The 25,865-nt window shown below is 44.8% G+C and overlaps 1 protein-coding gene across 2 annotated transcripts in view; it reads right to left on the bottom strand.

The window, feature by feature from the left end:
• The window catches only part of BLTP3B (bridge-like lipid transfer protein family member 3B), a 108,652-nt gene that overhangs the window by 43,581 nt on the left and 39,206 nt on the right, over nucleotides 1-25,865 (bottom strand). For both annotated transcript variants that reach the window (XM_083181682.1, XM_083181681.1), the window contains exons 3-10: nucleotides 20,429-20,467; nucleotides 19,980-20,071; nucleotides 13,755-13,944; nucleotides 8,620-8,760; nucleotides 7,340-7,516; nucleotides 5,498-5,678; nucleotides 2,520-2,603; nucleotides 1,665-1,838 (exon numbers count right to left, since the gene is read on the bottom strand). In XM_083181682.1, the coding sequence (XP_083037808.1) occupies nucleotides 1,665-1,838; nucleotides 2,520-2,603; nucleotides 5,498-5,678; nucleotides 7,340-7,516; nucleotides 8,620-8,760; nucleotides 13,755-13,944; nucleotides 19,980-20,071; nucleotides 20,429-20,467 (1,078 nt within the window). The remainder of the gene's footprint in view (nucleotides 1-1,664; nucleotides 1,839-2,519; nucleotides 2,604-5,497; nucleotides 5,679-7,339; nucleotides 7,517-8,619; nucleotides 8,761-13,754; nucleotides 13,945-19,979; nucleotides 20,072-20,428; nucleotides 20,468-25,865) is intronic.

Below are 25,865 nucleotides of genomic sequence, written 5' to 3'. Positions count from 1 at the left end.
TGTAATACCAATGGTTATTCATAAAACTGTTAGTTTTAGATCTGAATTATAGGACCTTATTCAGGTCCATTCGCAACAGCTGCTCCTCCTCTGCATGTGCATGAGCTTGTTGCGTGCTGGGGGGGGGGGGGGGGGGGGAGGGGCAAAAGGCGGCGGGCTGCCCCATTACCATATGGGAACGCCCAGCGTTTCATGGGCGTTTCCATGAGAATGCTGAACAATCTCTTGCGGCATGACGGACAGACGGGGGGGGGGGGGGGGGGCAGCAGACATCACCATAGGTCAGCTGCCCGCCTACTTCCTCCCCGAGCAACAGGCATATGTAAGGTTGCTCTGAGGATACCTTACATATGCGCAAGCCTTCGCATCATTCGATGGTCAGCGATCATCTAACAATGGGTGCGGATCCCACCAGGCTGTGAATAGATGTAACATCCATTCACATGCCCTGCGTGCGAATTTGCCTTCCGAATGGGTGGCGCACAGCCACCATTCGCAAGGTGGGGTTTGTTGGACCCGCAAGGCTGAATAAGGTCCATAAACCCTTAACAAATAAGCAATGTTTTCTAAAGGGATTGTCCATCCCACAGCAGGCACCATATATGTGTAACTGAGTGGGAGAGTCATACTAAAAAGACCACATGATGATAAATTGGATGAAAAATGTCCAAATCACATGTGTTTGACATCAGTTCCGTGTGCATTGCATTGGAGCCTGAAGATCAAAACGGATGCACCACATGTTTATCACATCGCTATGCCTCCAGCAGGCTTGGCTGTGATCGCATACAATGCATCAAATGCAGAAGGACTGCACATGGTGTATTGAATGAAAGGGAGGGGGGTCACTTGTGACTTCTACCTTTAGATAAGTCACCATAATGTATGTGCACCTTTAGTGAAAGGATCTTCTGATTTGAAAAGAGGTTTGGCCAGACCAATCAGAACAATTAGCTACACACCCTTCTTAGCTGCATATACAGATCCACTGGCTGCCCTGTCATTAAAAGGTGTAAAAAAACTAGAGATGTGCATGTTTGGATTTACTCGGTTCTGATCGCAAGTTAGGATTTTTCTGATTGGCTATTGGCTCTTGTGCGTTTTGCTTTAACGTGTGAATGGCGCACTTCATAGTGCCACTGTTAGTGCGTGTCCCAGGTTAGCAGTACCCCCATTGGTGTTGTGGTGATGATTCCCCTAATGTGAATTGGGGGTGGGAGGGTAATACCTCAATGTCAAATGTTACTGACCGGTAGTCCCGCAGTATGGGGAGGGAGCTGGCCGGCGGCGGTGTGATGGGCGTCCGCATGCCGTACTCCCGGATGGGGGTTTTCTCTGAAAACGCTGATCGTGCTGGTGCCCATCACACCGCCGCTGGCCATTTTCCCAGGTGGAGCGCAGTGCAAACTCTCTTTGAATCAGTCAGGTGTTTTGGACAGCCAATAAGATCACGCTTTGAGATCCGAGTAAATTCCGGTAATAGCTAACCTGCACATCGCTAATAAAAACCTTTATGTTTAAGAATCTATGCCACGATAGACTGCAGACCTGAGGTGGCTATGATATCTAGATGTACAGTATCTTTCTTGCTACAATAGTCCACCAGAATACAGTAGTCATCAGGAAAGGGGGGTGGAGGTGCGGTCCAGCACCAGTGACCTTACCTGGGTGCCCATACTGCTGGAATACTGATTTAGAAGGAGACCCAGAGCCGTGATCTTTCACCGCTTGCTTCAGCATGTCTACATTACATTTGAACTCCTGAAGCAGCTCCTGTGCCCAGGAGCACCTGGTTTTTGTGGCATCCCCGTAGTACATCCAGTGGCTGCAGCTGTCTCCTGTGAACACAGAGCCGTGTCCGATTATCAGAATGGATAAAGCCATATTTGCCGTATTAGAGATTAGAGAAGCAGTTTTGTTGCAAAGTTTAACTCACTTGACATCGTACTCTAAATACCGTAGTAGTTATGTTGTTACGGTGAATGGGTTTATGTTTTTTTTTACTACGGTTAGGGCTTCCTTCTGTAGATAATGAACTACAGAGATTCCAGTAAAGCCATCCATATGTGATCATATATTTTGCACTGCATATGTAAAACCTTTAAAATGTATTATTTTGAACATTTATTGGTTTGATCATTCTATTCCAATTCATACAACTATTTGTGCAGGCATTTTATCCCTGTCCAATATTATTAATAGAAGAAAAAACACGTGAAACACTCCCAAATGATTGGCTGATCTCTAGCCGATTCCTCTGATTTGCTGTAATAGCCATGTTCAATTTCAGGAATTCGTTGTTTCAGATCTACAGCTAAATAAACAAATGTTGAAATTAAGAGTTTCCTGGTAGTGAGACGCTAATGTCAGGCACTTTACTACCGGTAGTAGAGATAAAGTAACTTAATGGATTAATAATATTTTGCCTCAACTCAACTTAGGCAAAAAAAAAAAAAAAAAGGGGTTCCAAAGAAACGCTTTAAACAATAAAAGTAAAGATATTCAGATCACATACGAACCTTCCCTGTGAGATGGATAATAGTCCACGGTCAGCTGACTGAATGATAACTGCATTGCACCTCCTGTAATTCTCCGGTCCAACACTGCAACACAATGGTTCATTTATACTTAACTGCATCCTTATGGCGTACATTACACATAATGAACATCATAGTCACAGCTTTCATTGAACAATAAGATCTGCTGACATAACAGGATCCATGTTGACGGCCTTTCAGGGAGCGTTCACATAAAAAATGTTTACTAAACCACAGTCTAAAGAATTAGCAAAAACAGTGTAAATAAAAATATATTTAACGAGCAATATTTGTGGCATGTACTTGGAAAATATTAAAGCGTTAATTTACGAAGACGGGAGTTCTATTGAATTTAGGATGTTTCCCATACGACCCAATCGAAGGGGGGTGTTCCATACGGTCCAAATTTTTCGCCAGGTGAAAAATTTTCACTTTTCGCCCGTTTTTAGGGCGAATTTAACCCCGTAATGTATTTTTGCCTGGGTGAAAAACCCAGCACCAACGAAAACCGCATAAAATCGGCAAATGTGCCGCGATTCATGTGTTAACTTGTGAATTTGAAGCCACCCGTTTTGACCCATGCCATGGAGGAAATGTACTCAAATCAGGCAAAAATGCCCATAACTGAATACTGATAGGCAAATCTTTACCGTTTTCTTCGCTTGGTGAAAAACTCAGTCGGGATTGAATACCCCCCAGAGTCTGTTATCTTCTCAAAAGGTCCTAAATAAATAATTAAAATCTGATTGGTTGTTATGGGCAATATCCCATCTGCAATAGAAGTCCATCTTAGTAAATTTACCCCAAAGTGTCACCTGGATGTATGTATGCGGCCCACCATTTTTAATCGTCTATTACCCACACTGTTGTAATTTTTGCTCTGACTCCTTGTAGCATCACACTGGATAATAGCATCAGCTGCCAGGAGCAATATGCCGACAGCGTCACAGACATGATCTTATAATCTAATACACCAATGGTCAAGGCAAGGGGCATACTAGTAGTGTTAGTGCCGCAGAGTCACCTCTGAAACTTACACTGATGAGGATCTGCAGTGCCATACTAAGGGAATTTAATATACAGTAACAGAAATACAACAGCGATCCTGTAAGGAAAATTCACAAATAACAAAATTTACATAATTACATGGTGACCACAAAAGCAGATGGGGCCCTACTTACGAGACCCAACACTCATTACTTAACAAAGGCTTGGTAACAGAGTTTGTAAAGCAGACTCAAGAACACACCTGAGGAAATAGATGGTAAAGTATGGATGACGCAATTCTCCGCTTTGGGGGATCGCTGATTTCCCAGAACTACTTTCAATGCCAACGTTTATGAAAACATTATTAAATGAACTCCCCAGGAGGTACAGATTGTGAGGGCTTCATAATGTCTTTTTAGATAATGCTGGTAGAGCGCAGGGCTCCAAAGGAGCTTTATTCACTCACATGGAATTAAAGACATGCCCTTAGGGATCTATTGAAATACATTGCACCACGGCTTTCCCAAATAGAGAACCGCGTTAGCTGAGCAGATAATATGAATCTTATTACCACAGAGCAAATCTTCAGGGAGAGAAGGTGTAGGACCTATACATTACGTCAGGACAGGCCAACCTGTGGCTCTCCAGATGTTGTGAAACTACAAATCCCAGCATGCCTTGCCACAGTTGTAACACTCCCTTATAGCAAAACTGTGGCAAGGCATGATGGGATTTGTAGTTTGACAACATCTGGAGAGTCACGGTTTGGCCAGGCCTGCATTACGTTATTGGAGAAAGGAAGCATCTAAACACCCCATTTAAATCACCTGGCTATTATTAATGAGGCCCGACTAATATTCATGAGGTATTGGTCCTAAGTGAAGCTTCTCAATATATGGCCTAGGGGTGCCTTGAAAATATTTTGATGCTCTAGGGCGCCATGATTCAAAAAAGTTTGGGAACCACTGCCTTAAGACATTTCAGTGGACCATGCTGTTTAACAATAAACTCAAACATATATACTGGCAGATGCTCAGTTGGTTAAGTGATATCACATAGGTGCTTGCAAGGATGGGGTAATCTTGAGTAAAGAAAAGCACACTTGGTCCCCCCAGCACACTGGGGTAGATGCATTGAGCCTTAACAAGAGATAAATGCCAGGGTGATAAGGAGAGATAACCGTCCAGCCAATCAGCTCCTTACTGACTTTTTTCAAACACAGGCTGCAACATGGCAGTTAGCAGGTGATTGGCTGGAAGTTTATCTCTCCTTATCACCCTTGCATTTATCTCTTGTTAAGGCTTAATACATCTGCCCCATTGTGTGATATCAGTATCCAGATTTACATCTACAAGAGAATATAAAGGTGTGCCCAAATGAAAAGGAGACTTTTCCTATAGTGGTGTTGTATATAATACCAGTGGGTTAATGTGTTTTCCGATAGAGGTCATGGCGGTTCTCCCAGTTGCGCATGTATATTGAACGACTTCACCTTAGTTTCTTAATTTCTGGAAAGTTGTTTTGCGCAGTCAGATATGTGGACCTTTAACATCTGCTGTGCTCCTAACATTATCCAAATAACTACTTTGCAGATGCAAAGTTGCGTGTATATATGAAATGCAGAAACTTACAGAAACAAACAAAGAAGAAAACACACACACATATAAGTAGTACATGTGCAGAGAGAGTAAGATTTGGGTGGGTTGTATTGAAACTGAAATCTAACTTGCAGTGCAAAAATAATGCAGCCAGTATTTACCCTGCACAGAAACAAAATAACTCACACAAATCCAACTCTCTACATAGGTTACATCTGCCCCACCTGCAGTGCACATGTTTTTGCCCATTTTAAGAACAAATTTGTACTGCGATCAGATCTGAATAAAGGGCCTTCATTTTAATATCTGGAATGTGTACGGATTTAGAATAGTATAGACAAGGAAATTCAGGAGGCACTGAAGCCATCTTCTCACCATTCTCCTTGGAGTGAATGTCATCACAAATGTGCAGATCCAGGTGGGAGATAACCAGGTGATAGGAGGTTTCCTTCACGTCAAAGTCTCGAAAAAGCTTCAAGATTGCGTGGTTCTGCTCAGCGGTGGCAGGGGTTTGCTGGGTCTTCGTCTGCTGGGAGCTGGATGGAGGGGTCCAACTCTGAGGAATGAACATAATACTCAACACAAATCGCCAAATTTACAGTAAACATGTTTGTGCATGGATTCCTTTTATTCATTTGCATCACACATCAGGGATTTCAATTTTTGCTCATCATATCGCATCGCAGAAGACAGAGGATTCCATAGAATAATTGTGCAATTTTAATGTTTGGACTTCGTACAATTAAATTTAACACAAATGAATACAACAAGCAGTGGTCGTTTTCATTTTAATTAGTTTCTATTAACAGGTACCTTTGTGGAACTACATGTGAGAGTAGGTTCTTGCTAACGGGAAGCGGTCATCTACTAGAATGAACTTAGGTCTACAGTCATTAGGTCGACCCCACTAGGTCGACTGGCAGGAAGGTCGACCTGACTTAAGGTCGACATGGGCCAAGGTCGACATGACTTAAGGTCGAATTTGCATAAAGGTCGACATGAGGAAGGTCGACTGGTCATAAGGTCGACATGGGTTTTTCACTGTTTTTTGAGCCGACATGTGCCGACCGGCGGTATTTCATGCCCTACCATCCACTAGGGCGTGGTGGGAGAACAAAATCGTGTGCCGAGCGCAGCGAGGCACCGCGCCCGAAGCATCGCGAGCGAAGCGAGCGATGCGAGGGTCCGATTCTCATTGCCAACTGTGTCCATGTCGACATTCGGATCAAAAAACAGTGAAAAACCCATGTCGACCTTATGACCAGTTGACCTTCCTCATGTCGACCTTTATGCAAATTCGACCTTAAGTCATGTCGACCTTAAGTCAGGTCGACCTTCCTGCCAGTCGAACTAGTGGGGTCGACCTAATGACTGTAGACCTAAGTTCATTCTGACAGATGTACCGATTCCTTGCTAACTACCAGGACATGCTTGTGCTTGTAGTTCCACGAGTATTGTTTAATCTAAATTGCATTTCTGTCCCTAAAAATGCTAAAGTGGCAGATGCCATGAATTCTAAGCTGCACTAATGGCTGACAAATCTGTATCCTGCCAGATCTGGCCTTTGGGTAACTAGGAGGAAGAGATGAGAAGAAAGAGAGTGATAAATGGAGATGAAAGGAAGAAAAGGCCAACATGTCAGAACAGTAAAAATACAGATACATAATAATAGCGGTGATCCGGCAACTAAGAGTTCAAGGTGTCAAATGTAACAAATGGGCTCAGAAAAGCATACCAAGGGGGTCATTCAGACCTGATCATTTGCAGAGGGCTGCGATCATAGGCGCCGATTGGTGAATGCCTGAAAATCTATTGGCAACTCAGTCACCATCGAATCATTTTTCCAGTGTTTGCAGTGTGTGTGTGTGTGTAACACAGGACCTACTCAGCCCGTGCGATAGAAATGGCTGATCGGGACAAGAGCTGACGTTGCCACCACCCCCACCCATTAAAAACGCCTGGGTGCGCCTGTGTTTTCCTTGACACCCCCAATAAACAGCCTGGTGACAACCAAAAAGGCCGGCTTCCTGTCAAATCAACTTGAACACAACCAGCGATTAAAAAAAAAATACGTTGGATGTTATTGCAGGCCGGCCTTGCACGCTACGATTCGTACGCAGTGAATCGGTAATCAGATGCCCTGCAAAATCGCAGCCCAGCGATCAGGTCTGAATAACCCCCCCAAGACAGGAGGGATACAAGCTGGAACCTACTCACCTGCGTTGGTTCTGTAGTGGCCACCATACTCTTCCTCTGTTCTGTGGACTTTTCTATGACTTCGCTGAGAGATTTCGCATATTGGACCATGGCCTTCAACTGCGAGTCGGTCAGAACCCACAACAAATCATCCAATATCAGAACCAGCTTCGATGCCACCACATTACAGTCTTTTAGCTGTTGAGACATGTTGGAGGACGATTATACTGTACTTAATAAAAGAGAAAAAATCTCCTATTGGGAGAAAAATTCTTTAAAAACAAGATTATTATTATTAATAATAATATTATTATTAGAGACCAAAGAAAAAAAAAAAAAGACTGAAGGACTGGAGGCATAGCAATGGTGCTGCAGATACCATTGGTGGCATGGGGGAGCCTGCCCTGGCGGGACATGCTGAAAATACCAGGGTTGCAGCTGCAGAAAAGGAGAGACAGACAGCAGCACGCATAACTACTGTGATTCACAGGTGTTAAGGGCGTGGGGCCTAATGCAACAAAAGTGACCAGACCACCCCCTCAAGAGACCTCTGGCTGTCCTCAGAGTCCCCCCCCCCCCCACCCTCCCACTGGCTCTATTCATCTCTACCCCCACGCTCTAACTCTCTCATCTCTCCTTCTTCTCACCCTCTCTAGCTCTCCCTTTCTTCCACTCTATCTTTCTCCTCTTTCTCTACCCCCCCTCCCTTTTTTCTATCCTATTCAGTCAATGAACGGGTGTAGCACCTGCCTGCGGCCCAGTATCCACAAGGTGCCCCAAGCATAGGAACATGGCTGGAGGCTTTTTCAGTGGACATCCTGATGCTCAGATTAATTAAGAGGTAGTTCTAGACCTGTGCGAGCCATAATTCTCTAAAATGGTCAAGTCCGCAGAACAACTGCTGCAGTACCATCAATGGCCACTTAATGGCAACAGAGTCTGTGCAATATTTTTCTGCTTAGATACAAATTCTTTGCAGACTGACGTTGCATAGCTGTTTTTGTCTAATTGCTAAAGCATATTTACCTCTAGAATTACTCTGCACTTGCCCTGGGAACACTGGTTGTGACCTCAGCTATACATTGTTACTGTAAGGCAGCACAAGAAAAATCAGGACAATGAATCAGCTCTTGTACAAAGAAAACAAGCACAGTTATTTCTCATCGACATTCTGTTCGGAGATACTAAATGAATTCTGCCATTTTTTTAAATCAGAATATAAACAACTTTGAAGTGAGGAGGAAGACAGATGGCGGAGACAGAAGACCGAGATTGCGAAGGAACAAGAAACATTCACTCACTCTTCTCTTCAGCGTGACTCTAATTTTGGACTGGTTGGTGATCAATCGGACCGGAGCGCTCATTATTTCGTGGTCACAGCTCTGAATGGCATCTGCTTCTATCCTGATCATCTGCCAATTTATCTCTTTAAAGGTCAATACCTAAAAAAATAAAAATAAATTAAAGTAATAATTAGAAAAAGCATCTAGGAAATGATACAGAGTTACAAAATAAATCTTGCAGAAGTGTGTCACTGTAATATGGAAGTTAGGTTGGACAGGGTCCTGAGGCTTAAGGTGCCCACACTCTAGAACCATTTTTTTATATTCATGTGTGTACACAATTAGTCCCCATGGTTTTTACTAAAATACTAGTGTCCATCGCCTATTCAATGCTGCTGTTACTGACAGCATTGAAGGCAGTTTGAGACCAAACTGATCCGACGTATTTAGTTGGAAACGGCCACGGACATCGACAGCCGGAACATTGAATTTCGGCTGTTGAGTTACAGTCAAACAGAATGAAAACGGCAAGAGATTCCGATTGTCGGGATGTTCAGACAGTCGGAATCCCGGATTAAATCCCCCCCCTGACACTGTGTGAATGAGTGTCCTGATATTTTTAATTTAGTAAAGTGTCTGTTTAATTCTCTTTGTCAGAGTATTTTGTTTAAGAGACTTAGGGGGATATTCAATCCTGGATCACGACTGTCGGGACGTCGCAACAGCTGTGACCCTGTCCCATTCTCGGCCTGCTCCACTGATAAACGGCAGGCGGTATTCAATGTCCCATCTGCTTAGTGCCAAAAGGGGGGAGTGGCCATGATAAACGGCCGTTGATTGTCAAGATCCGTCCGTGAGCTCGACCATCCATGGTCGTTCTTGGCAAAACAAGCCCGACTGCTTTTAAAGTCAGACTCGTTTTGCCAAGATGCCTCTTCAATGCGGTCTGGAAAGACAGCAATGAATAGGAACCCACCACTATCGGAAATAGGGGTGGGGGATTGAATACCCCCACCCCCTTAAAAGTTCTATTTTTTTTCAGCTACAAATGCATTAATTTCTCCAAATTCCTAGATCTCAGATTTCCTGTTTGCTGTTGTAATGGGGCTAACACAGAATTGGATGAAAGTCAATGCTTCATGTGATACCTCAGTAAATGTATGGGGGCCTCAAGTGCTACTGAAATGCATGCGATGCCCACATTATCCCATATATTGCCCATCCAGTACTTCCATGCGCACCGTTCTGGAGAATGTACAGAGTGAAATAGGCAAACAACTCTAAATCAGCCATGCTCTGTCTATCTTGTGGTTCAGTTGTTTTTTAACTAAAGGCCGCCATACACTATGTGATTTGGTCCCGATTTGACCCGATTCGGAGGAATCGGGCCGTGAAATCGGGCCAAATCGCATGTGCAGACATCCCATCCGACCCGTGCGCATCGGGTCGGATTCGGGAGGTCGGACGGGCTGCACATAAGATTTGTTAAATCTTATGTGCAGCCCAAGGCGGGCAGGGGACGCAGCATATAGTACGTGAGGTGGAGGGAGCCAAGCAGGGGACTGTAAGCAGGGAGCCTGGCTAGAGAGGCAGTGGGCGCACTATCCTGGGCGGGGGGGAATGCCGCAAATAGATACTTCCAAGCGGTGAACGACGCAAGGGGATCAGAGACAGAGACCGGGTAGCGTAGGGGAAGCCGGGCACATAGAAATGAATGGACAGCCAGTAATTGGCTGAGAGCTCTTTGACTGAGAGAGCTCTCAGCCAATCACTGACTGTTAATTCATTTCTATGTCCGCCCGCTGCTGCCCGGCTTCCCCTACGCTACCCGGTCTCTGGTCCCCTCGCGGAGTTCACCGCCTGGACCAGTGAGCCCACTGCCTCCCCTGCCTGGCTCCCTGCTTGCAGTCCCCCCGCTCGGCATCTGGCTCCCTCCACCGCAGGTACTACAGGCTGCGTCCGCTGCCTGCTTGCAGCCCCCATGCCCTGCTCAGCTCCCGGCTCCCGCTGACAGCAGCTCCCCGGGGGGACTGCAGGTGATAAATCGCATGCGATTTATCACATGCAAAACCTGGCACATCAAGTGCCAAATCGTATGTGACCCCCCCAGGGGAGTTGTCAGTAGATTAGGTCCGACTTGTCCTTCAGACAAGTCGGCCTAATGTATGGGGGCCTTAAGGCTTGACTATTAATATGACCTCTTTAAGAGGTCATATGAGAGCTTTCCAGATCAGATTAACGTGAGTATCTAGGTTTGTATGAAGATCAAAGTGTTACATGAGATCGATGTTGGTTTTGTCCCAGACAAATGGAGTCTGGGGATGATAAATGCATATTTATTTTGCACTAGTAAAGTAGAATGGTCGCGTGCTTGTGTCAAGCGTATCAGTTAGAGAGGGTCTACTCTAAAATTATATATATATATATATATGCAGGTGGGTGAGGATAACTCCAAGGAGGTAAATCACCGACGCGGCACTCCAGGGCTTGTGAGAAAATAAGCAAGTTTATTCGTGCAACAGTTTCGGGGACAACCTTCCCCTTCCTCAGGCAGACAGCAATAGGAAGGGGAAGGGGAAGGTTGTCCCCGAAACTGTTGCACGAATAAACTTGCTTATTTTCTCACAAGCCCTGGAGTGCCGCGTCGGTGATTTACCTCCTTGGAGTTATCCTCACCCACCTGCATATACAATTTCTACGAAGGCACCCAGGCCATCGACCAAGGTACCAGGAGTGCCAGATCGCAAGTATCCTATATATATATATATATATATGATGTGGCAAATCTGGTGCAATGTGCTACATTATCTTACTAATATAGTACACATATAACATCGTTTATGCTCTGTCATTTGAATCTCTATGTAAACAGTGTTCTAGGCAAACACCAGCAGATGACAGCCTAGTTCCTTAACCAGTAGTGTTGGTTTATTGGAAGATAGCAGGAACAGCCGTATTCACTGTTACACACTGGTTCACGTGGAGGCAAAAGACAGATTCTTGAAGAGCACGAAAAGAGAATGTCACTTTGTGATGCACCAGGAAGAAGAAAATTTAAAATGTAACCTTTATTTATTATTTTCTAAGACCTCTGGCCAGAATATAAAAACACAATACATACATTAAACATAGACACATAAAAAAGGATAACGATATCCTTGTTTCCGTGGGGTCCCACTTCACAATTTTCTGATGTGTTTAATATTATCACTTTAATGTGTGTTGATGCATTCACTGTTTTCAAATGAGAACTGGTTAATAAAGATATTTCCAGTTATCAGTACTTTCTTAATTCTATTAGTTAGCGGTGTATGAAGTGCTACTGGTCCGGTCTGCGAGCCGCGACAGCGGAGTTCGCAGCGTGGGATCAGAGACGCTGCGCCCGCTGTGTGCTCCCACTTCCCTCTTCCCCCATGAATGCATTTTGATCTGTTTTCTCTCCTTTAGCGGTATCAGTAGCGGCGTGCATCTAAGCACTTAGATCGGCAGACAGGCACGGTGCGCACTGTATGACTGTTGCCGAGTACACTGGCTGACAGCCTCACAGGCTGGTTAAGACCCCACCACATACTGCACTGAGAGCCGGTCGTGCTACTTGTTAGCCGGAGTGACAAGCGGGCGCAGCGTCTCTGATCACACGCTGCGAACACCGCTGTCCCGGCTCGCAGACCGGACCAGTAGCACTTCATACACCGCTTACTGTGTCCTATCCCTACATACCAGTGGCCACTAAACATAGCTCAGCCCCAACTAAGGCTCACAAATTTATTGGGCATAACACTTGAGATTTGGGAGCGCATGTTTCTGCCACTTTAATGACAATACCGATCTGTTATGTGTGGGACCATAAATTGCTGGCTATTCTCACGCTGCAGACATAGTCGGTATCTGCGTATCTTTGAATTAAAGTAGGCACTCACAGTGATACCGCTAACTAATAGAATTAAGAAAGTACTGATAACTGGAAATATCTGTATTAACCAGTTCTCATTTGAAAACAGTGAATGCATCAACACACATTAAAGTGATAATATTAAACACATCAGAAAATTGTGAAGTGGGACCCCACGGAAACAAGGATATTTTTTATGTGTCTATGTTTAATGTATGTATTGTGTTTTTTATATTCTCGCCAGATGTCTTAGAAAATAATAAATAAAGGTTACATTTTAAATGTTCTTCTTCCTGGTGCATCACAAAGTGACATTCTCTTTTCTTGCTCTTCAAGTATTTGTCTTTTGCCTTAAACTCATGTCCCGTGATAGCACACCCTTGCCATGAATATCTATATGTACAATATGATCATTTGAGGGGTCACTAACTACTAATTCCCAATATACATTCCTCCTGTGCGATTAACCTTGCTCTCTATACGTTACTGGTTCACGTGGAGTATATTGGGGTTTAATGCAGCGCACGTGCCAGTAAGTGTATACTGCAAACTGGTTGTGCTGCAGGGATGACAATGTTAGGTGTAGGTATTAACCATGTCTCTCATATTGACACTGCAGAGTCTCACACATTCCTAAGATGGCTCCCGCATGGGCTCAGTAGAGATTTTGGTGGCCATCTTGGTACAGGGCATGAAGCCTCCCAGGAGAAAAGCAAGACTGGAGTCTGTGCAGCACACTACTCTTTCAACAAAAATGACAATTAAACACAATTTTAATGCAGTGCGTTTCCACCCCATTTTACAGTCACGTCCTACAGAATTTTTATTACTTTCTTTCCACAGGCCAGCCAGCATTCATCAAATTACATATTATCAAACTTTAAAATGTAACATGAACATGGTTAAGATACAAGTTTGGGGTGGCGCACGGGATCCCGACAGTCATTAACCCGACGTCGGGATCCCGACTGTTAAAACACAGACGGCCAGGTTCCCGACGGCCGTCGGCTATTTTCCCTCGTGGGGATCCACGACCCCCATAGAGGGAGAATAGAATAGGTGGCGAGTGTTGCTTGCCACCGTGCCCGCAAGGGACTTTGTTGCGCTGGCCACGCTGTCTGAGACCAGGCAGTCGGGATCCTGACGTCGGGATAATGACTGTCGGTGAATCATACCACACCCACAAGTTTGAATATCATTTTAGCCAACATGAACATGTTCTATCACACATTACAAGAGTACATGAAACTTGTTTATTTACCTCTCCGCGCTGAGGGTCTTGTATTCGAGTAAACCGCAGGTCGCCATGTTGCCAATTAGCATTCACACTGTAAATTCTTAGCTGGGACAGTTCAAATGATGCATTGAATGCTTTTGCCCGTATACGGATGACTATCGAGTTTACAGATAGGGAGATTCCTTCCACTACTTTCTCAGCGAATCCATAATCACTGCAAACACAAAATGGTCACAAATGTATCAAAAGAAAATAATATACGAAATACTCCAACATTATATACCAACATTGCATTTGTTTGTGAGAAACCATAGCTATCACATAAACTTCCCATTTGGCTGCTATGGGTTAGTGCAGAAGTTCTCAAACTGTGGGTCCAGACCCCAAAGTGGGTCCCGACCTTCTCAGTATGGGGTCGCGACTCCATGTTGCTGACCATCAGGCTGATGACTTTTCTAATCTCAGTCAGTGATTCAAGGAGTCTGATAAAGCTTCTGAGTTGTGTGTTATGTTAGACTCCTCCCATCATTTTGTTCCTCCACAATGCTGCCATGTATGTGCTGTCTGCTGACTACACATGTGATGTGATGGGTTATGGTATATCAGACTCCTCCTATCATTTTGTTCCTCCACAATGCTGCCATGTATGTGCTGTCTGCTGACTACACATGTGATGTGAGGGCTTCTGCAGTCACTTGCTGGGGTCCTGTCATAATTTTTATTGCCTGATGGGGTCCCAGAGGAAAATACTTTGAGGACCCCTGGGTTAGCGCAAGTGTGCAACTAAATACAGTGTGGATTATGTAGCATTGTAGAATGTTACTAATTACATTCATTTTACGAACAGTTGTATCAACTATATTACAATGTTTACATTTCTCTTGGTAGCATTCAAATAACTAAAATTCCACTTTTGCCCCTGAACATAATGTGAACAACCCTTTGATGTAGGCTATAGGTGAAATAAATATATCTGTTAAAGTCTAGCAATATGAAAAGTATATTCTGAATAATGCCTAATTGTAATGTATATTTATATACATGCATGCCATGTAAACAACAAAGAATTGCCCCTCTGTTTGGTGCCTTCTATACCGGCCATTTTCTTGTAGCACAAATCCTCCATATTTTTCACCCCACTATTTCTCCTATGGTGGAGTGATAGCATCATCTTTATGCTTCAGTCACCCAGCTAGGACTCTTCATGGAGTCAGGGAGATTACCACTGTTTCAGGGAGTGTAAGACATTCAGGGGCAGTTGGCCAGTAAGACTATATATGCCTGCTACTGGCTTCCTGAAACAAGTCACCATTTTACAGTGGACAGCTTTTATCATTAGCACCCAATCCTGCGCGTATTTGCAGCAATAGGTCAAAACAAAGATAACAGAAAAGGTTATTAGTATCTTATAGGAGCACTCAGGAACCAAAGATCCAAATAACACTGGTATCAAAATCCCAGGATTGTATGCATACTGCATCAATGTTATCATGTGCTTGTTCGTAGAACAGATCATACATGTGTTTATTCTAGAACTCAAATAAATATCAAGTGGATAGTAATTGGCTTATCCAAATCCATGATTAACGAACAACATAAATGATTCCCATATTGATAGCATAAACAGAAGAACAGTGCGGTGGTACGGATTCAGTATGAAATCCCGGCGGTCGGGATCCCGGCGTTCAAAATCCCGACGCCGAAATCCCGACAAGGGGGGGGCATGGATCCCCCCCCTTGCGGACTCGCTGCGCTCGCAACGCAGCGGGCCACATGCCTCGCTACGCTCGGTACGCTAATTTATTCTCCCTCCAGGGGTGTCGTGGACACCAACGGAGGGAGAAAGTGTCCGGATTTCGGCGGTCGGGATTCCGAACGCCGGGATCCCGACCGCCGGAATTTTAACTGCATCCTGGTGGTACTACCTGACAGATTACACCACAGAAGCATCAATCCAAACAGAAATGAGTTATTCTCAGCACACTGCAGCAAAACCTTCTTTTTATACAGTAATCATATGCAAATTCATGATGAGAATATTAGCAGGAGGTACCATTTCTCCAGCATCACGGTGCAGCATTTCATCAAGATTACAGTGGAGCAAAAACATTTTTTATACAACTATTTGAAATATTGTGCATTGTTCAAATAATGAATGGTCTATTGCAGTGGTGCATGATGCCTGGGATCTTTAATAAACACAACTTAAAAAAAATAAAAAAAATCATATTATTGATTTCCATTGTGGAATATCTAAATGTCACATAAAATTTAGCTAAACTGCAGTCACCTTATATTAGGATGCTTGTGAGGGTTATTTTGGCTGTAAGAACGTCATACAGTCTGCTTGTAAATATTGGAGCATTTGGCCAAATGCAATAGGGTGTGAGAATAAGAAAGTGAGAAATTTTGGGGGGGGAGTTTTCCCATTTTTGTAAAGCAGCAATCATTTACGCTGAAAAGAGATATGGTCACTAGGTCGACAAGCATTAGGTCGACATGCATGAAGGTTGACATGGGGTTTTTTACTTTTTTTTTTTTTGAGCCGACATGTGCCAACCAACAGGTGGTATTTCATGCCCTACCATCCACTAGGGTGTGGTGGGAGAATACACTAGTGTGCCCGAAGCATGGCGAGGCACCGTGCCCGAAGTATGGCAAGTGCAGCTAGCCATGCGAGGGGACGCGGTGCTACGTTTCAGTGTCCATGACGACATTCGGGACAAAAAGCGTGAAAAACCCCATGTCGACCTATTGACGACCTCATGCTTGTGACGACCTTCCTGCATGTCTATCCAATGATCCCTACCCACTGAAAAACCAGCTTGATATTGCCATGTAATGGATTGCCGCTTTAAAAAAAAATGGGAAACCCTCATCACTCACTTTCCAATTCTCACATCCTATTACATTTGGCGCCATATGTCAGATTGCCATCCTGTTGTGCTCCACAGTAGCGCCACCCAAAGGACACCAGAAGGACTCAACTGTAATTGTACGGGGCCCATTTACCGGCTAATTTCACGAAAGCAGGTTAGCCGCAAATATTAAATATCCCCCGAATGTATCTAATAGTGGGTACACACTGTGCGATTTTGCTTGCGATTAGATTGGGATTGAATCGAATGGTACGCAAAATGCATTCGATTTGACTATATAGTACAGACCTTACTATCTGGGTGGCTGGACCGGGACCTTGAGATTTTGAGATCAGAGAGATCTCTGTAGAGGAGTAAAATTAGGAAATGATTACATATAAATGACTGAAGGGTTTATAAAGAAAGAAGTTTAAGTTTAATGTCCTTCTCTGTTTGTATTTAGTCTAAGTAGAAATACTTAGGGGGGTACTCAATCCCGGGTCCCGACTGTCGTTCCGCCCCGACAGTCGGGACCCTGGCCTGTTTTCGGCCCTCTCGCCAGTTGATCGGCAGCCGGGATTCAATATCCCAACTGCCGATCGGCAAAAAGGGGGCGTATCCGCGTAAACGGCCATGGATTGTAGAGATACAGTCATGATCTCGACAATCCACGGCCGTTCTCTGCAAACCGTGCCCGGCAAGATGCCTCTTCAATGCTGTAGGGAAAGACAGCATCAAATAGGCACCCGCCGCTATTCCCCCTGACAGAAATAACTGCAGGGATTAAATACCGCTCTTAGGGGGATATTCAATCGCCGTCGAGCATCGCCCGTGGGGGAGATGCTCGACGGGCCCTATTCAATGCTGTCTTCCCCGACAGCATTGAACAGGGTTTCCTGGCAGAACGAGCCCGACATCTCTAGCTGTCGGGCTCGTTCTGCCGAGAACAGCCGGGAAGTGACGAGCTGCCGGCTGCATCTCGTCACTTCCCGGCCGCAACTCGCGGCCACGCCCCCTTCTCGTCCCGCTGCAGGCGGGACATTGAATCCCGCCTGCATGTTCTCGGTCGAGCTGACTGAGAACGGGACTGGGTCACGGCAGGCGATCAAGCTCGTCGGCCTTGACCCAAAGATTGAATACCCCCCTTAGAGTCACACCTGTTACTTACAATAAATGTATCCCTGTCAAAGCCACAGAAGAATCAGTCCCTTTGTAAATGATGTACACTATGCTACCCACTAACCTTATACGATACAGTATGCCTTTAAAGGCTTGCTTTTAACAACCCTTCCGTTCCCAGGCAGCAGAGTACAGATTACACAAACAGGGAACACCTATACAACGTTACACAATACAACGCACCTTTCCTTTCTGTTTGACACTAGCCCCACCGCTCAAGTATGCGTATCCGTCATAATAAATATACACAGTCACGTTTGCTTTACCAAGTTGAAGGCATGCCAGTTAGAGTGTGGCTGACATGATCCGACCAAATATTTGCATTATGAATGTTAAACACAGAACAGTGAATGCTGGAAGATCACATACTTCACATTCTACTCTGACGCATGCCTTCCCGTAATTATACGTAGAGGCTTCACAAGCCTGCAGGCCCAGCGCAACGGGTCATGTTTTACATTCTGCAACGGGGGCAACCGCTGAATTGTCACGGGACAAAGAAAGGCTGAGTGCCCATGACAAATCAGAAAACTGATATCTGAAATAGAAGCCTATACAGTCCGTAATCAGCATAGAGCAGCAGCCATACTGATAAACCCAGTGACTTTCTACGTGGCTCCAGCACTGGATGCTACCTTTCCTAGGTTTGTAACATTTCACAACTAGAGTGGCCTTGGATAGCGCTGTTATTATGTAGTGGAGACATCTAGGAGCAACAACAGCTTAGCCCAGAAGTACTAGGATCACAAGCTCACAGCACAAAGGTCACCTGTCCATGGTTAGAACACCAACTACCTAGTTCTAAACAGTCTCGTACAAGGACTGTGTTTCCAGTTTCATGTACAGAGTTTCTGCGCCTTAACAAGCGTGCACAAGTTGGCTGGACTGGTCTACAGCACATTGCCAGTAGGCTCTGGAGCAGTGCGTTATGCTTCCCCGATGCTGGTGGATGAATCGGAGTTTGGCGGATGCCAGGAGAACACTTCCTGCACAAATGTACAGGAGGAAATGTGACCCATGGCTCTTTTGCATGATTTGGCCTAAGCATCGCAAGCTTACAGTGCTATAGCATACATTGCCATTCTAGAGAATTGTGTGCGACAGATAGTTGGATAGCCCTTTCCTATTTTAACATGACAATGGGGCAGATGTATTCACCAGCATTAAGTGCATATCCTGCACTTAACGCTGGTTAATTAACACTGGTTAACTGGGGGGGGGATTAGGTTTTCTTTAAATGTATAAACAGCGCACCTAACTAGTTACAGCCCGTCCAGTAACGCTTGGCGGGGCTTTCCCCTGCAATCCCCCCCAGTAATTAGCGCCCAGGACTAGCATTGCCCTATCCCCACTGCAGGGATGACGCTAGCCCTGCTGTTGGCTCTGGGATGCGCTGGAGATGTCGCAGTAATCTTGCGCATACCCATTACAGCCGGCCGGGAGGAAAGGTAGATCGCGCATTCACAGGGATGCCGGGGGCGCCGATAAGGAGAGCGCTAGAGACAGGACATAATGGCTCTACTTATCGGCTGGGGGAGGTTGATCCATCTATATGTAACAGGTGCCCGCTGCTCCTCGTTATGCAGGAGAATCAGGACCCATTATTTTTAAAACATTATTGGTGCAATAGTGCATCTGCCCCATTGAACCATGTGCTAAGCGATCAGCTTCATAATATATAGGGGGGATTCAGGTTGGTTTGCTAAAGCAAACTCCTACTTTAATGGACAAAACCATGTGCACTGCAGGTGGGGCAGATGTAACATGTGCAGAGAGCGTTAGATTTGGGTGAGTTATTTTGTTTCTGTGCAGGGGAAATACTGACTGCTTGATTATAACACTGCAATATAGATATCAGCTTGAACACACCCCACCCAAATGTAACTCTCTCTGCACACGTGAAATCTCCCCCACCTGCAGTGCAGCATGGTTTTGTCCATTAGAGAGAGATTTTGCTTCTGTGAGCCAACCTGAATTAGGCCCATAAGGTCCTGTTTGAGATGGAAGAACTTCACTGGACTGAAAACCTATGGGGTGAATTATGTTCCAAAATCTAGTGGACACCCTTCCCAGAAGGGTGGAGGGGTAAAAAAAATAATATTTTGGGTTGAGATGTTAAGCAAGCACGTGTGCAGCCATTTACATGGCAAATCTCTATGACCACTCTATTGCCAAAAGTAAGCAATGTTTTTAACTGGGGTCCTCATATCACCTTTGTCCTGAGGCGGTCACCAATGGGGAAGGACCATTACAGGAACGAGGAGTCTCACATGTGCTCATTTCCATTATTACTTTGTCCAGGGACTAAGGGAGAAAAAATAAAAAAAACACCAATTACATTTCAGCACTGAAAACTCAATTTAATAATCAATAGCCATGATTACTCACTGCAATCTTTGCATACTGCAAATGTGTTAAACTACGTATTCAATGATTCTCACACTTAAATGTTAATATTACTGGTTATTTAATTCAACAATGAAATGAAGCAGTAATCTAGCCCAGAGGAAACAGAACAAGAGATGACAGTTGGTATATGTTCAGCTTTACACTGGGATTAACAGTTACAGTACATTCAGAACTTCAGTAAGAAGGTACACATGACTGACTATTGAACAGAAGAAGAAGAATTTATTTTTGTAGTTTGGGAAGAAAACTAACCAGACTGATTGGATGAGTCTTCAGCTTAGTCCACGGTATCTGCAAGAGACGTAAACGGGAATAGGAGTTATTATAGAATAATGATTGTAAATTGAAATATATGTTTCTGCATTTATACAATACAACTAGATTTAATAGCAAAGTCTCATTCTTGCACATAAAACATTTTAGATTATAGCACAAGTATCTCTTGGAAAAATGGTCTGTTTTTCACTTCCAGCTATACATGGCATGGAAGTCACCCATCGACCCGCGAAGTTTTGATTTTCTTTTCTAGAATATTATCAGGAATTCAATTGTTCACATCATTTATTTTTTTTGTCTGAAGAAAAAAATAAGGGCAGGTTTTTTCTTTGGGGAAATTCAATTCCAACCTAGTTTATTTTTTTGATGAAAACACGAGGATTCCGTATAAGTCTATAGATCCAAGCATCTTCACAATGGCAGCTGTGAAAAAAAAAAACACTTTTTGGGGATATCTTTTCTTCCGTCTCCAGGAAAATGGAACAAAATACCTGATAACTACCAGAACCATTTGAATCTCAACCTGGGGATAAATTAGCGCGGTGATTTAGAGTCTAATTGAATTCCCCCTTATATAGAACATACGCAGCTAATTTTTTATAGACATTATTAGATGTCCCATTGTTTGGAAACGTTTTCCAGTAGCAGCCGGTTCCCAATACAGAGCCTCCATGGAAGTTACACCCAACAGAATATACCTGGCCTAGCAGCCATGCAATAACCATCATTTTTGTTTACTTAATATTTCTTTACAATACTCTAATACCCCTTTCACACCAGCCTAAATTCCCGGGTTGAGTCCGGGAACAACCCGGGACTAGCTCTGGTGTAAAAGGTTCCCGGGACAAAATCCCAGGCTAATTTGCCGGCAATCCAACCCGGCTAGGTACCAGGGTTACTCCCGGGTCCTTCCTGGACTACTGGCTGGTGTGAAAGGTGCAGGGACATGTCCCTGCTTCCCGTGTTGCCTCTGCTGATGTCAGCTAACGCTGATTTGCTAGCAGGGCAACTTCCTGTTGTGCTGGATGCTCCCAGACACCCCCAGAGGCAGCAAACAGCGTGCAGGGAGATACAGCGTGCACGTGCTGTGGGCAAAGTGCATTTTATACCCTGCAACTCGGGCAAAGTGGGATTTAACCCCTGCAAGTGTGGCTGCCATGTCTTGGACGAATGAAGAGGTGAGGGAGCGGTTAGCCATCAGAGGGGAAGGGGAGATCCGGCGCCAGATTACAGGCACTGTGAAGGATGCCCAGATATACCACAACATTGCCAAGGCCCTGGCATCACGGGGCTTCGTCCGCAGCCAGCAGCAAGTGGTGAACAAGTTGAAGGGGCTGAAGAAACAATACCACCGCATACATGACCGCAATCGGAATAAGAGCGGGGCTGCAAGACAAGATTGGGTCTTTTATGAGCTGTGCAAAGCATGTTTTGGCCACACTGCGCTGAGTGACCCCGTCAGCCTGTCCTCATCCAGCTCGGTCACTCTCTCATCGATGGTTGATGAAGACAATAATCAGTCGATGGACAGTACCCAATCTGGGCCAATATCACCTGGGCCAACATCACCGATACTGGTCCCAGATGACACTGATTTAAACTCCTCCGTTAACCATGCAGATGACAGCATAAGCAGCACCAGTGTAGAAACCATCCAAGAGAGTGATGTGCCCGCCACACCCAAGAAAGCTCTCCCTGTGATGCGAACCAATAGTAAGTATTTATGCTTGCTTGAATGTCCTAAGCACTTGCATTCCAATACACAGTAATGCTGCACTATACGCCACCATAACCGTCCACTGCAAAGTTTGGTGTTGCAGAGTGTATCAAGTGTAGGTGGGAGTAGGCCACAAACACATACGATCACACCACTGCTTTTTCTTATGCCTTTTTCACCTTCTTTTACTCCCCTTGCAGTATATACAGTTCCACCGCGGAAGCGCAAAGCCACCAAAGTAGAGCTCGCAGCACGGGAAATGACCAGGATGCTCTGTGAAGAACTGCGCGACATGGACAACAACATGCAACGACAGGAGGATGCCCGGCAACTCCGTTTCATCGGGGCGGAAAGAGAGCTGCAGCAGACCTTCATTACGCAGATAATGTGTCACCAAGAGCGCATTTTGCACAGCTACCAAGACCGTCAATTCCAGTTCCTGGAACACATCCTGCCTCGCTTTGTGGGTAACAACATGCTCCCAGCTAGCCAAGGCCCTATTGCCCCTGAGCATAGCTACCAGCTGTATTCCAGAGGTCCATACTATGATCCTCCTAACCCGCCACCATCCTCGCCTGAATACCCTGTATACAGGCAATTGCAATAGGCATTTTAAAATAGTATTGCTGTTTTAAGGGCACATTTCATTTTGAAATAGTATTGCTGCTTTAAGGGCACTTTTGTAGGTAGGGGGGCGGGGGGAGGTTGGGTTTTTAGGGTGTTATTTTTTTATTTATATGCTGATAGTTGGGCACTTTATATACCTGTGCACTTTACAGGTTTGATGTTTACAATGGCCGACTGATGTTTGCCGAGCACTTTTCAAGTTTACAAAAAAGTTGGCCTGATTCATAAGGTGCAGTTTAGGGGGCGGGGGTGGGGGGGATGTTTAATGCTTGTGGGGGTCGGGGGTGGGAGTGGGATGTTTGATGGTTGTGGGGGGCGGGGTGAGGGGGGGGTTGTTTGATTTGTGTAATGTGCCTTTATATTTTTTGTATTTATCTTGCACTCTTGTGCCTAGAAATAGGCGAAGTTTTATACTTTTATATATGCCTTCTCATTTGTTTTCTTGAAGTAAACAAGGTTAAAACACTACAACTGTTTGGTGTCTAATTTTTAATAATCAATAATGTAATGTGGGCCTAAAAAAGGCCATTTTCAATGATAAATGCAAGGTCAACCCGGGTTTGGTATGAAAGGTACCGACCCGGGTTGTCCCTGCTTCAAAAGCATGTGTGAATGGGTCCCAACCCGGGAATGTCCCTCCTTGTCCCGGGAATGGAATTCCCGGGTTTGTCTCTGCATTTCTGGTGTGAAAGGGGTATGATACAGGAACATTCCAAGGTTGGGACCCATTCACACATGCTTTTCAAGCAGGGACAACCCGGGTCGGCACCTTTCACACTGAACCCGGGATGACCCTGCATTTCTATGAGAATAGCATTGAAAATGGCCTCTTTTAGGATCACATTAGATTATTGATTATTAATTATTATTAATTAATAATTAATAATTAAGACACAAAACATTTTGTAGTGTTTGTTTACTTGTATAAAAAAAAATTAAAAGGCATATGAAAGCATCTTCCCCTCTAATGATTAATAGCTCTCTCACCTCCTCATTTGTCCTAGACATGGCACACACTGCAGGCTTTCAGGGGTTAAAATGCACTTCTGGGGTCTGTGGTGCCACAGAACATGCACAGTGTCTCCCTGCACGCTGTATGCTGTCTCTAGGCATGTCTGTGAGTGTCCACCACAACAGGAAGTTGCCGAGCTAGCAAATCAGCACTAGCAGAGGCAACACAGGCAGCAGGGACATGTCCCTGCACCTTTCACACCAGCCAATAACCCTGGAAGGACCCGGGAGCAACCCTGCTACCTAGCAGGGTTGAATTGCCGGCAAATTAATCCAGGAATTTGTCCCTGGAACCTTTCACACCAGAGCTAGTCCCGGGTTGTTCCCGGACCCAACACGGGAATTTAGGCTGGTGTGAAAGGGGTATAAGTGTAATTTAGGCCAAAGAAAAAGAAAAAGTGCTTAAATAAATCCAGAGAAATAGGAAAATGAGTGGAGATCAGAAGGGATAGTAAATATCTAGAATAGAGATTAGATGAATAGCCAGTGAGAGATAACAGGAAGTAACTAGAGTGCAGGGATTAGAGTTACTCAGAGTGAGGTAATAGGATAAAGGTGAGAGAAATGTCAGACAGATGAGCAGTAATGTCATATAGAGGGAAAGCATCTGATGGAACAAATGTTTCATGGGACAGGGAGTTACCAACAGAGAATGGAAAGTCTGTACTGCTCACGAACTGTTAGCTAGGCCTCTAAACTGGCAGCTTCAACTATGTGTAGGTGACATCACTAAAACCCCTTTCAGCCATAGCCAAAATCCCAGGAATTTGCCCAGGTATTCCGAGTCAACCAGGATTTTTTTGTGGCCTGTTTTTTTTGTGGCCTGTACCGGCCAAAAAGGGCTTTGTAACTGTTTTCTGGGTCAACAACTCTCCATTGAAAGTATAGGATAGGTGGCGTGCTCACGCCCTCTTTCCCCCACAGCCACGCCCCCCGTTCAGAATTTGTACCAGTTTCTGCCCTTCAGATGTTAGAGGGTATAAGACCGTAGTCCTGGATCCACAACTCTGCAATTGACCAGGGTTATTCATGGGACTTTCAATATGGGTCAGTGGGATACGGTCGTATTGTTGACAGCACTTAGGTTGACAGTCATTAGGTCGACACCGTTGGGTCGACAGGTGGCAAGATCGAAAGGTGTCTAGGTCGACAGTTTTTTTTTTTTTTTACTGTTTTTTGAGCCGACAGGGGGTATTTCATGCCTTACCATCCACTAGGGCGTGGTGGGAGAATAAAATAGTGTGCCGAGCACAGTGAGGCACCGTGCCCGAAGCATAGCGAGCGATGCGAGGGGCTGCGGTTGACTTTCAACTGTGTCCATGTAGACTGTCGACATTCGGGTCAAAAAACAGTAAAAAAATAAAAATAAAAACATGTCGACCTTCCGACCTAACACATGTCGACCTAAACCCATCTCGACATTGTCCCATGTCGACCTTAACACCTGTCGACCCAACAGTGTCGACAATACGATCCACACCCAGGTCAGTGCCCTGCTTTTAGTCTGACAAGAGTTTTTAGACGCAGATCGCACAGAGAAGAAGCTGTTGACTGTTCGGGTCTGCCTGGGGTACCACTTTTCTCCAAGCACAAAATCCAATTTTCATCACTTAATTTTTGGCTGACAAAAAAAGCACCTCCTTAAAATGGCATCACACCGAATGCCAGGGCAAACACGGTTAGTGTAGGTTTAGAGTTCATATTGACCTAATTGCAGTTATTTTCTTCAAGGAACACGTGTAGGGGACGTGATGGTGCGTTTCAGATCATCATGGTCCAGCTCACTGCTACATAATGCACTGCCGGGCTGGTGTAGGATAAGGAGTCTCCAGAAAATTGGGAGTAGTCTTTCAGGGCACATTACACTCTGGGGAGTCTGGGAGAACTCCCCAGTATTCCGGGTCAGTTGGAAAGAAGGATTTTATTTAGTTTCTCACTGACGGACTTAATAGTGTAACGCCCATTTATGCATCTGCTGCCTTAAGAGCATGCTAATAATTGCCATGTAAACAACCTACAACACTCAGTGGGATGTGGGTTTTTAGCACTTCCGAAATT

Source organism: Crinia signifera, chromosome 4 (assembly GCF_055691185.1).
Source record: "Crinia signifera chromosome 4, ASM5569118v1, whole genome shotgun sequence".
NCBI classification, from domain to species: domain Eukaryota; kingdom Metazoa; phylum Chordata; class Amphibia; order Anura; family Myobatrachidae; genus Crinia; species Crinia signifera.
This window is presented reverse-complemented; position numbering and strand designations above follow the sequence as displayed.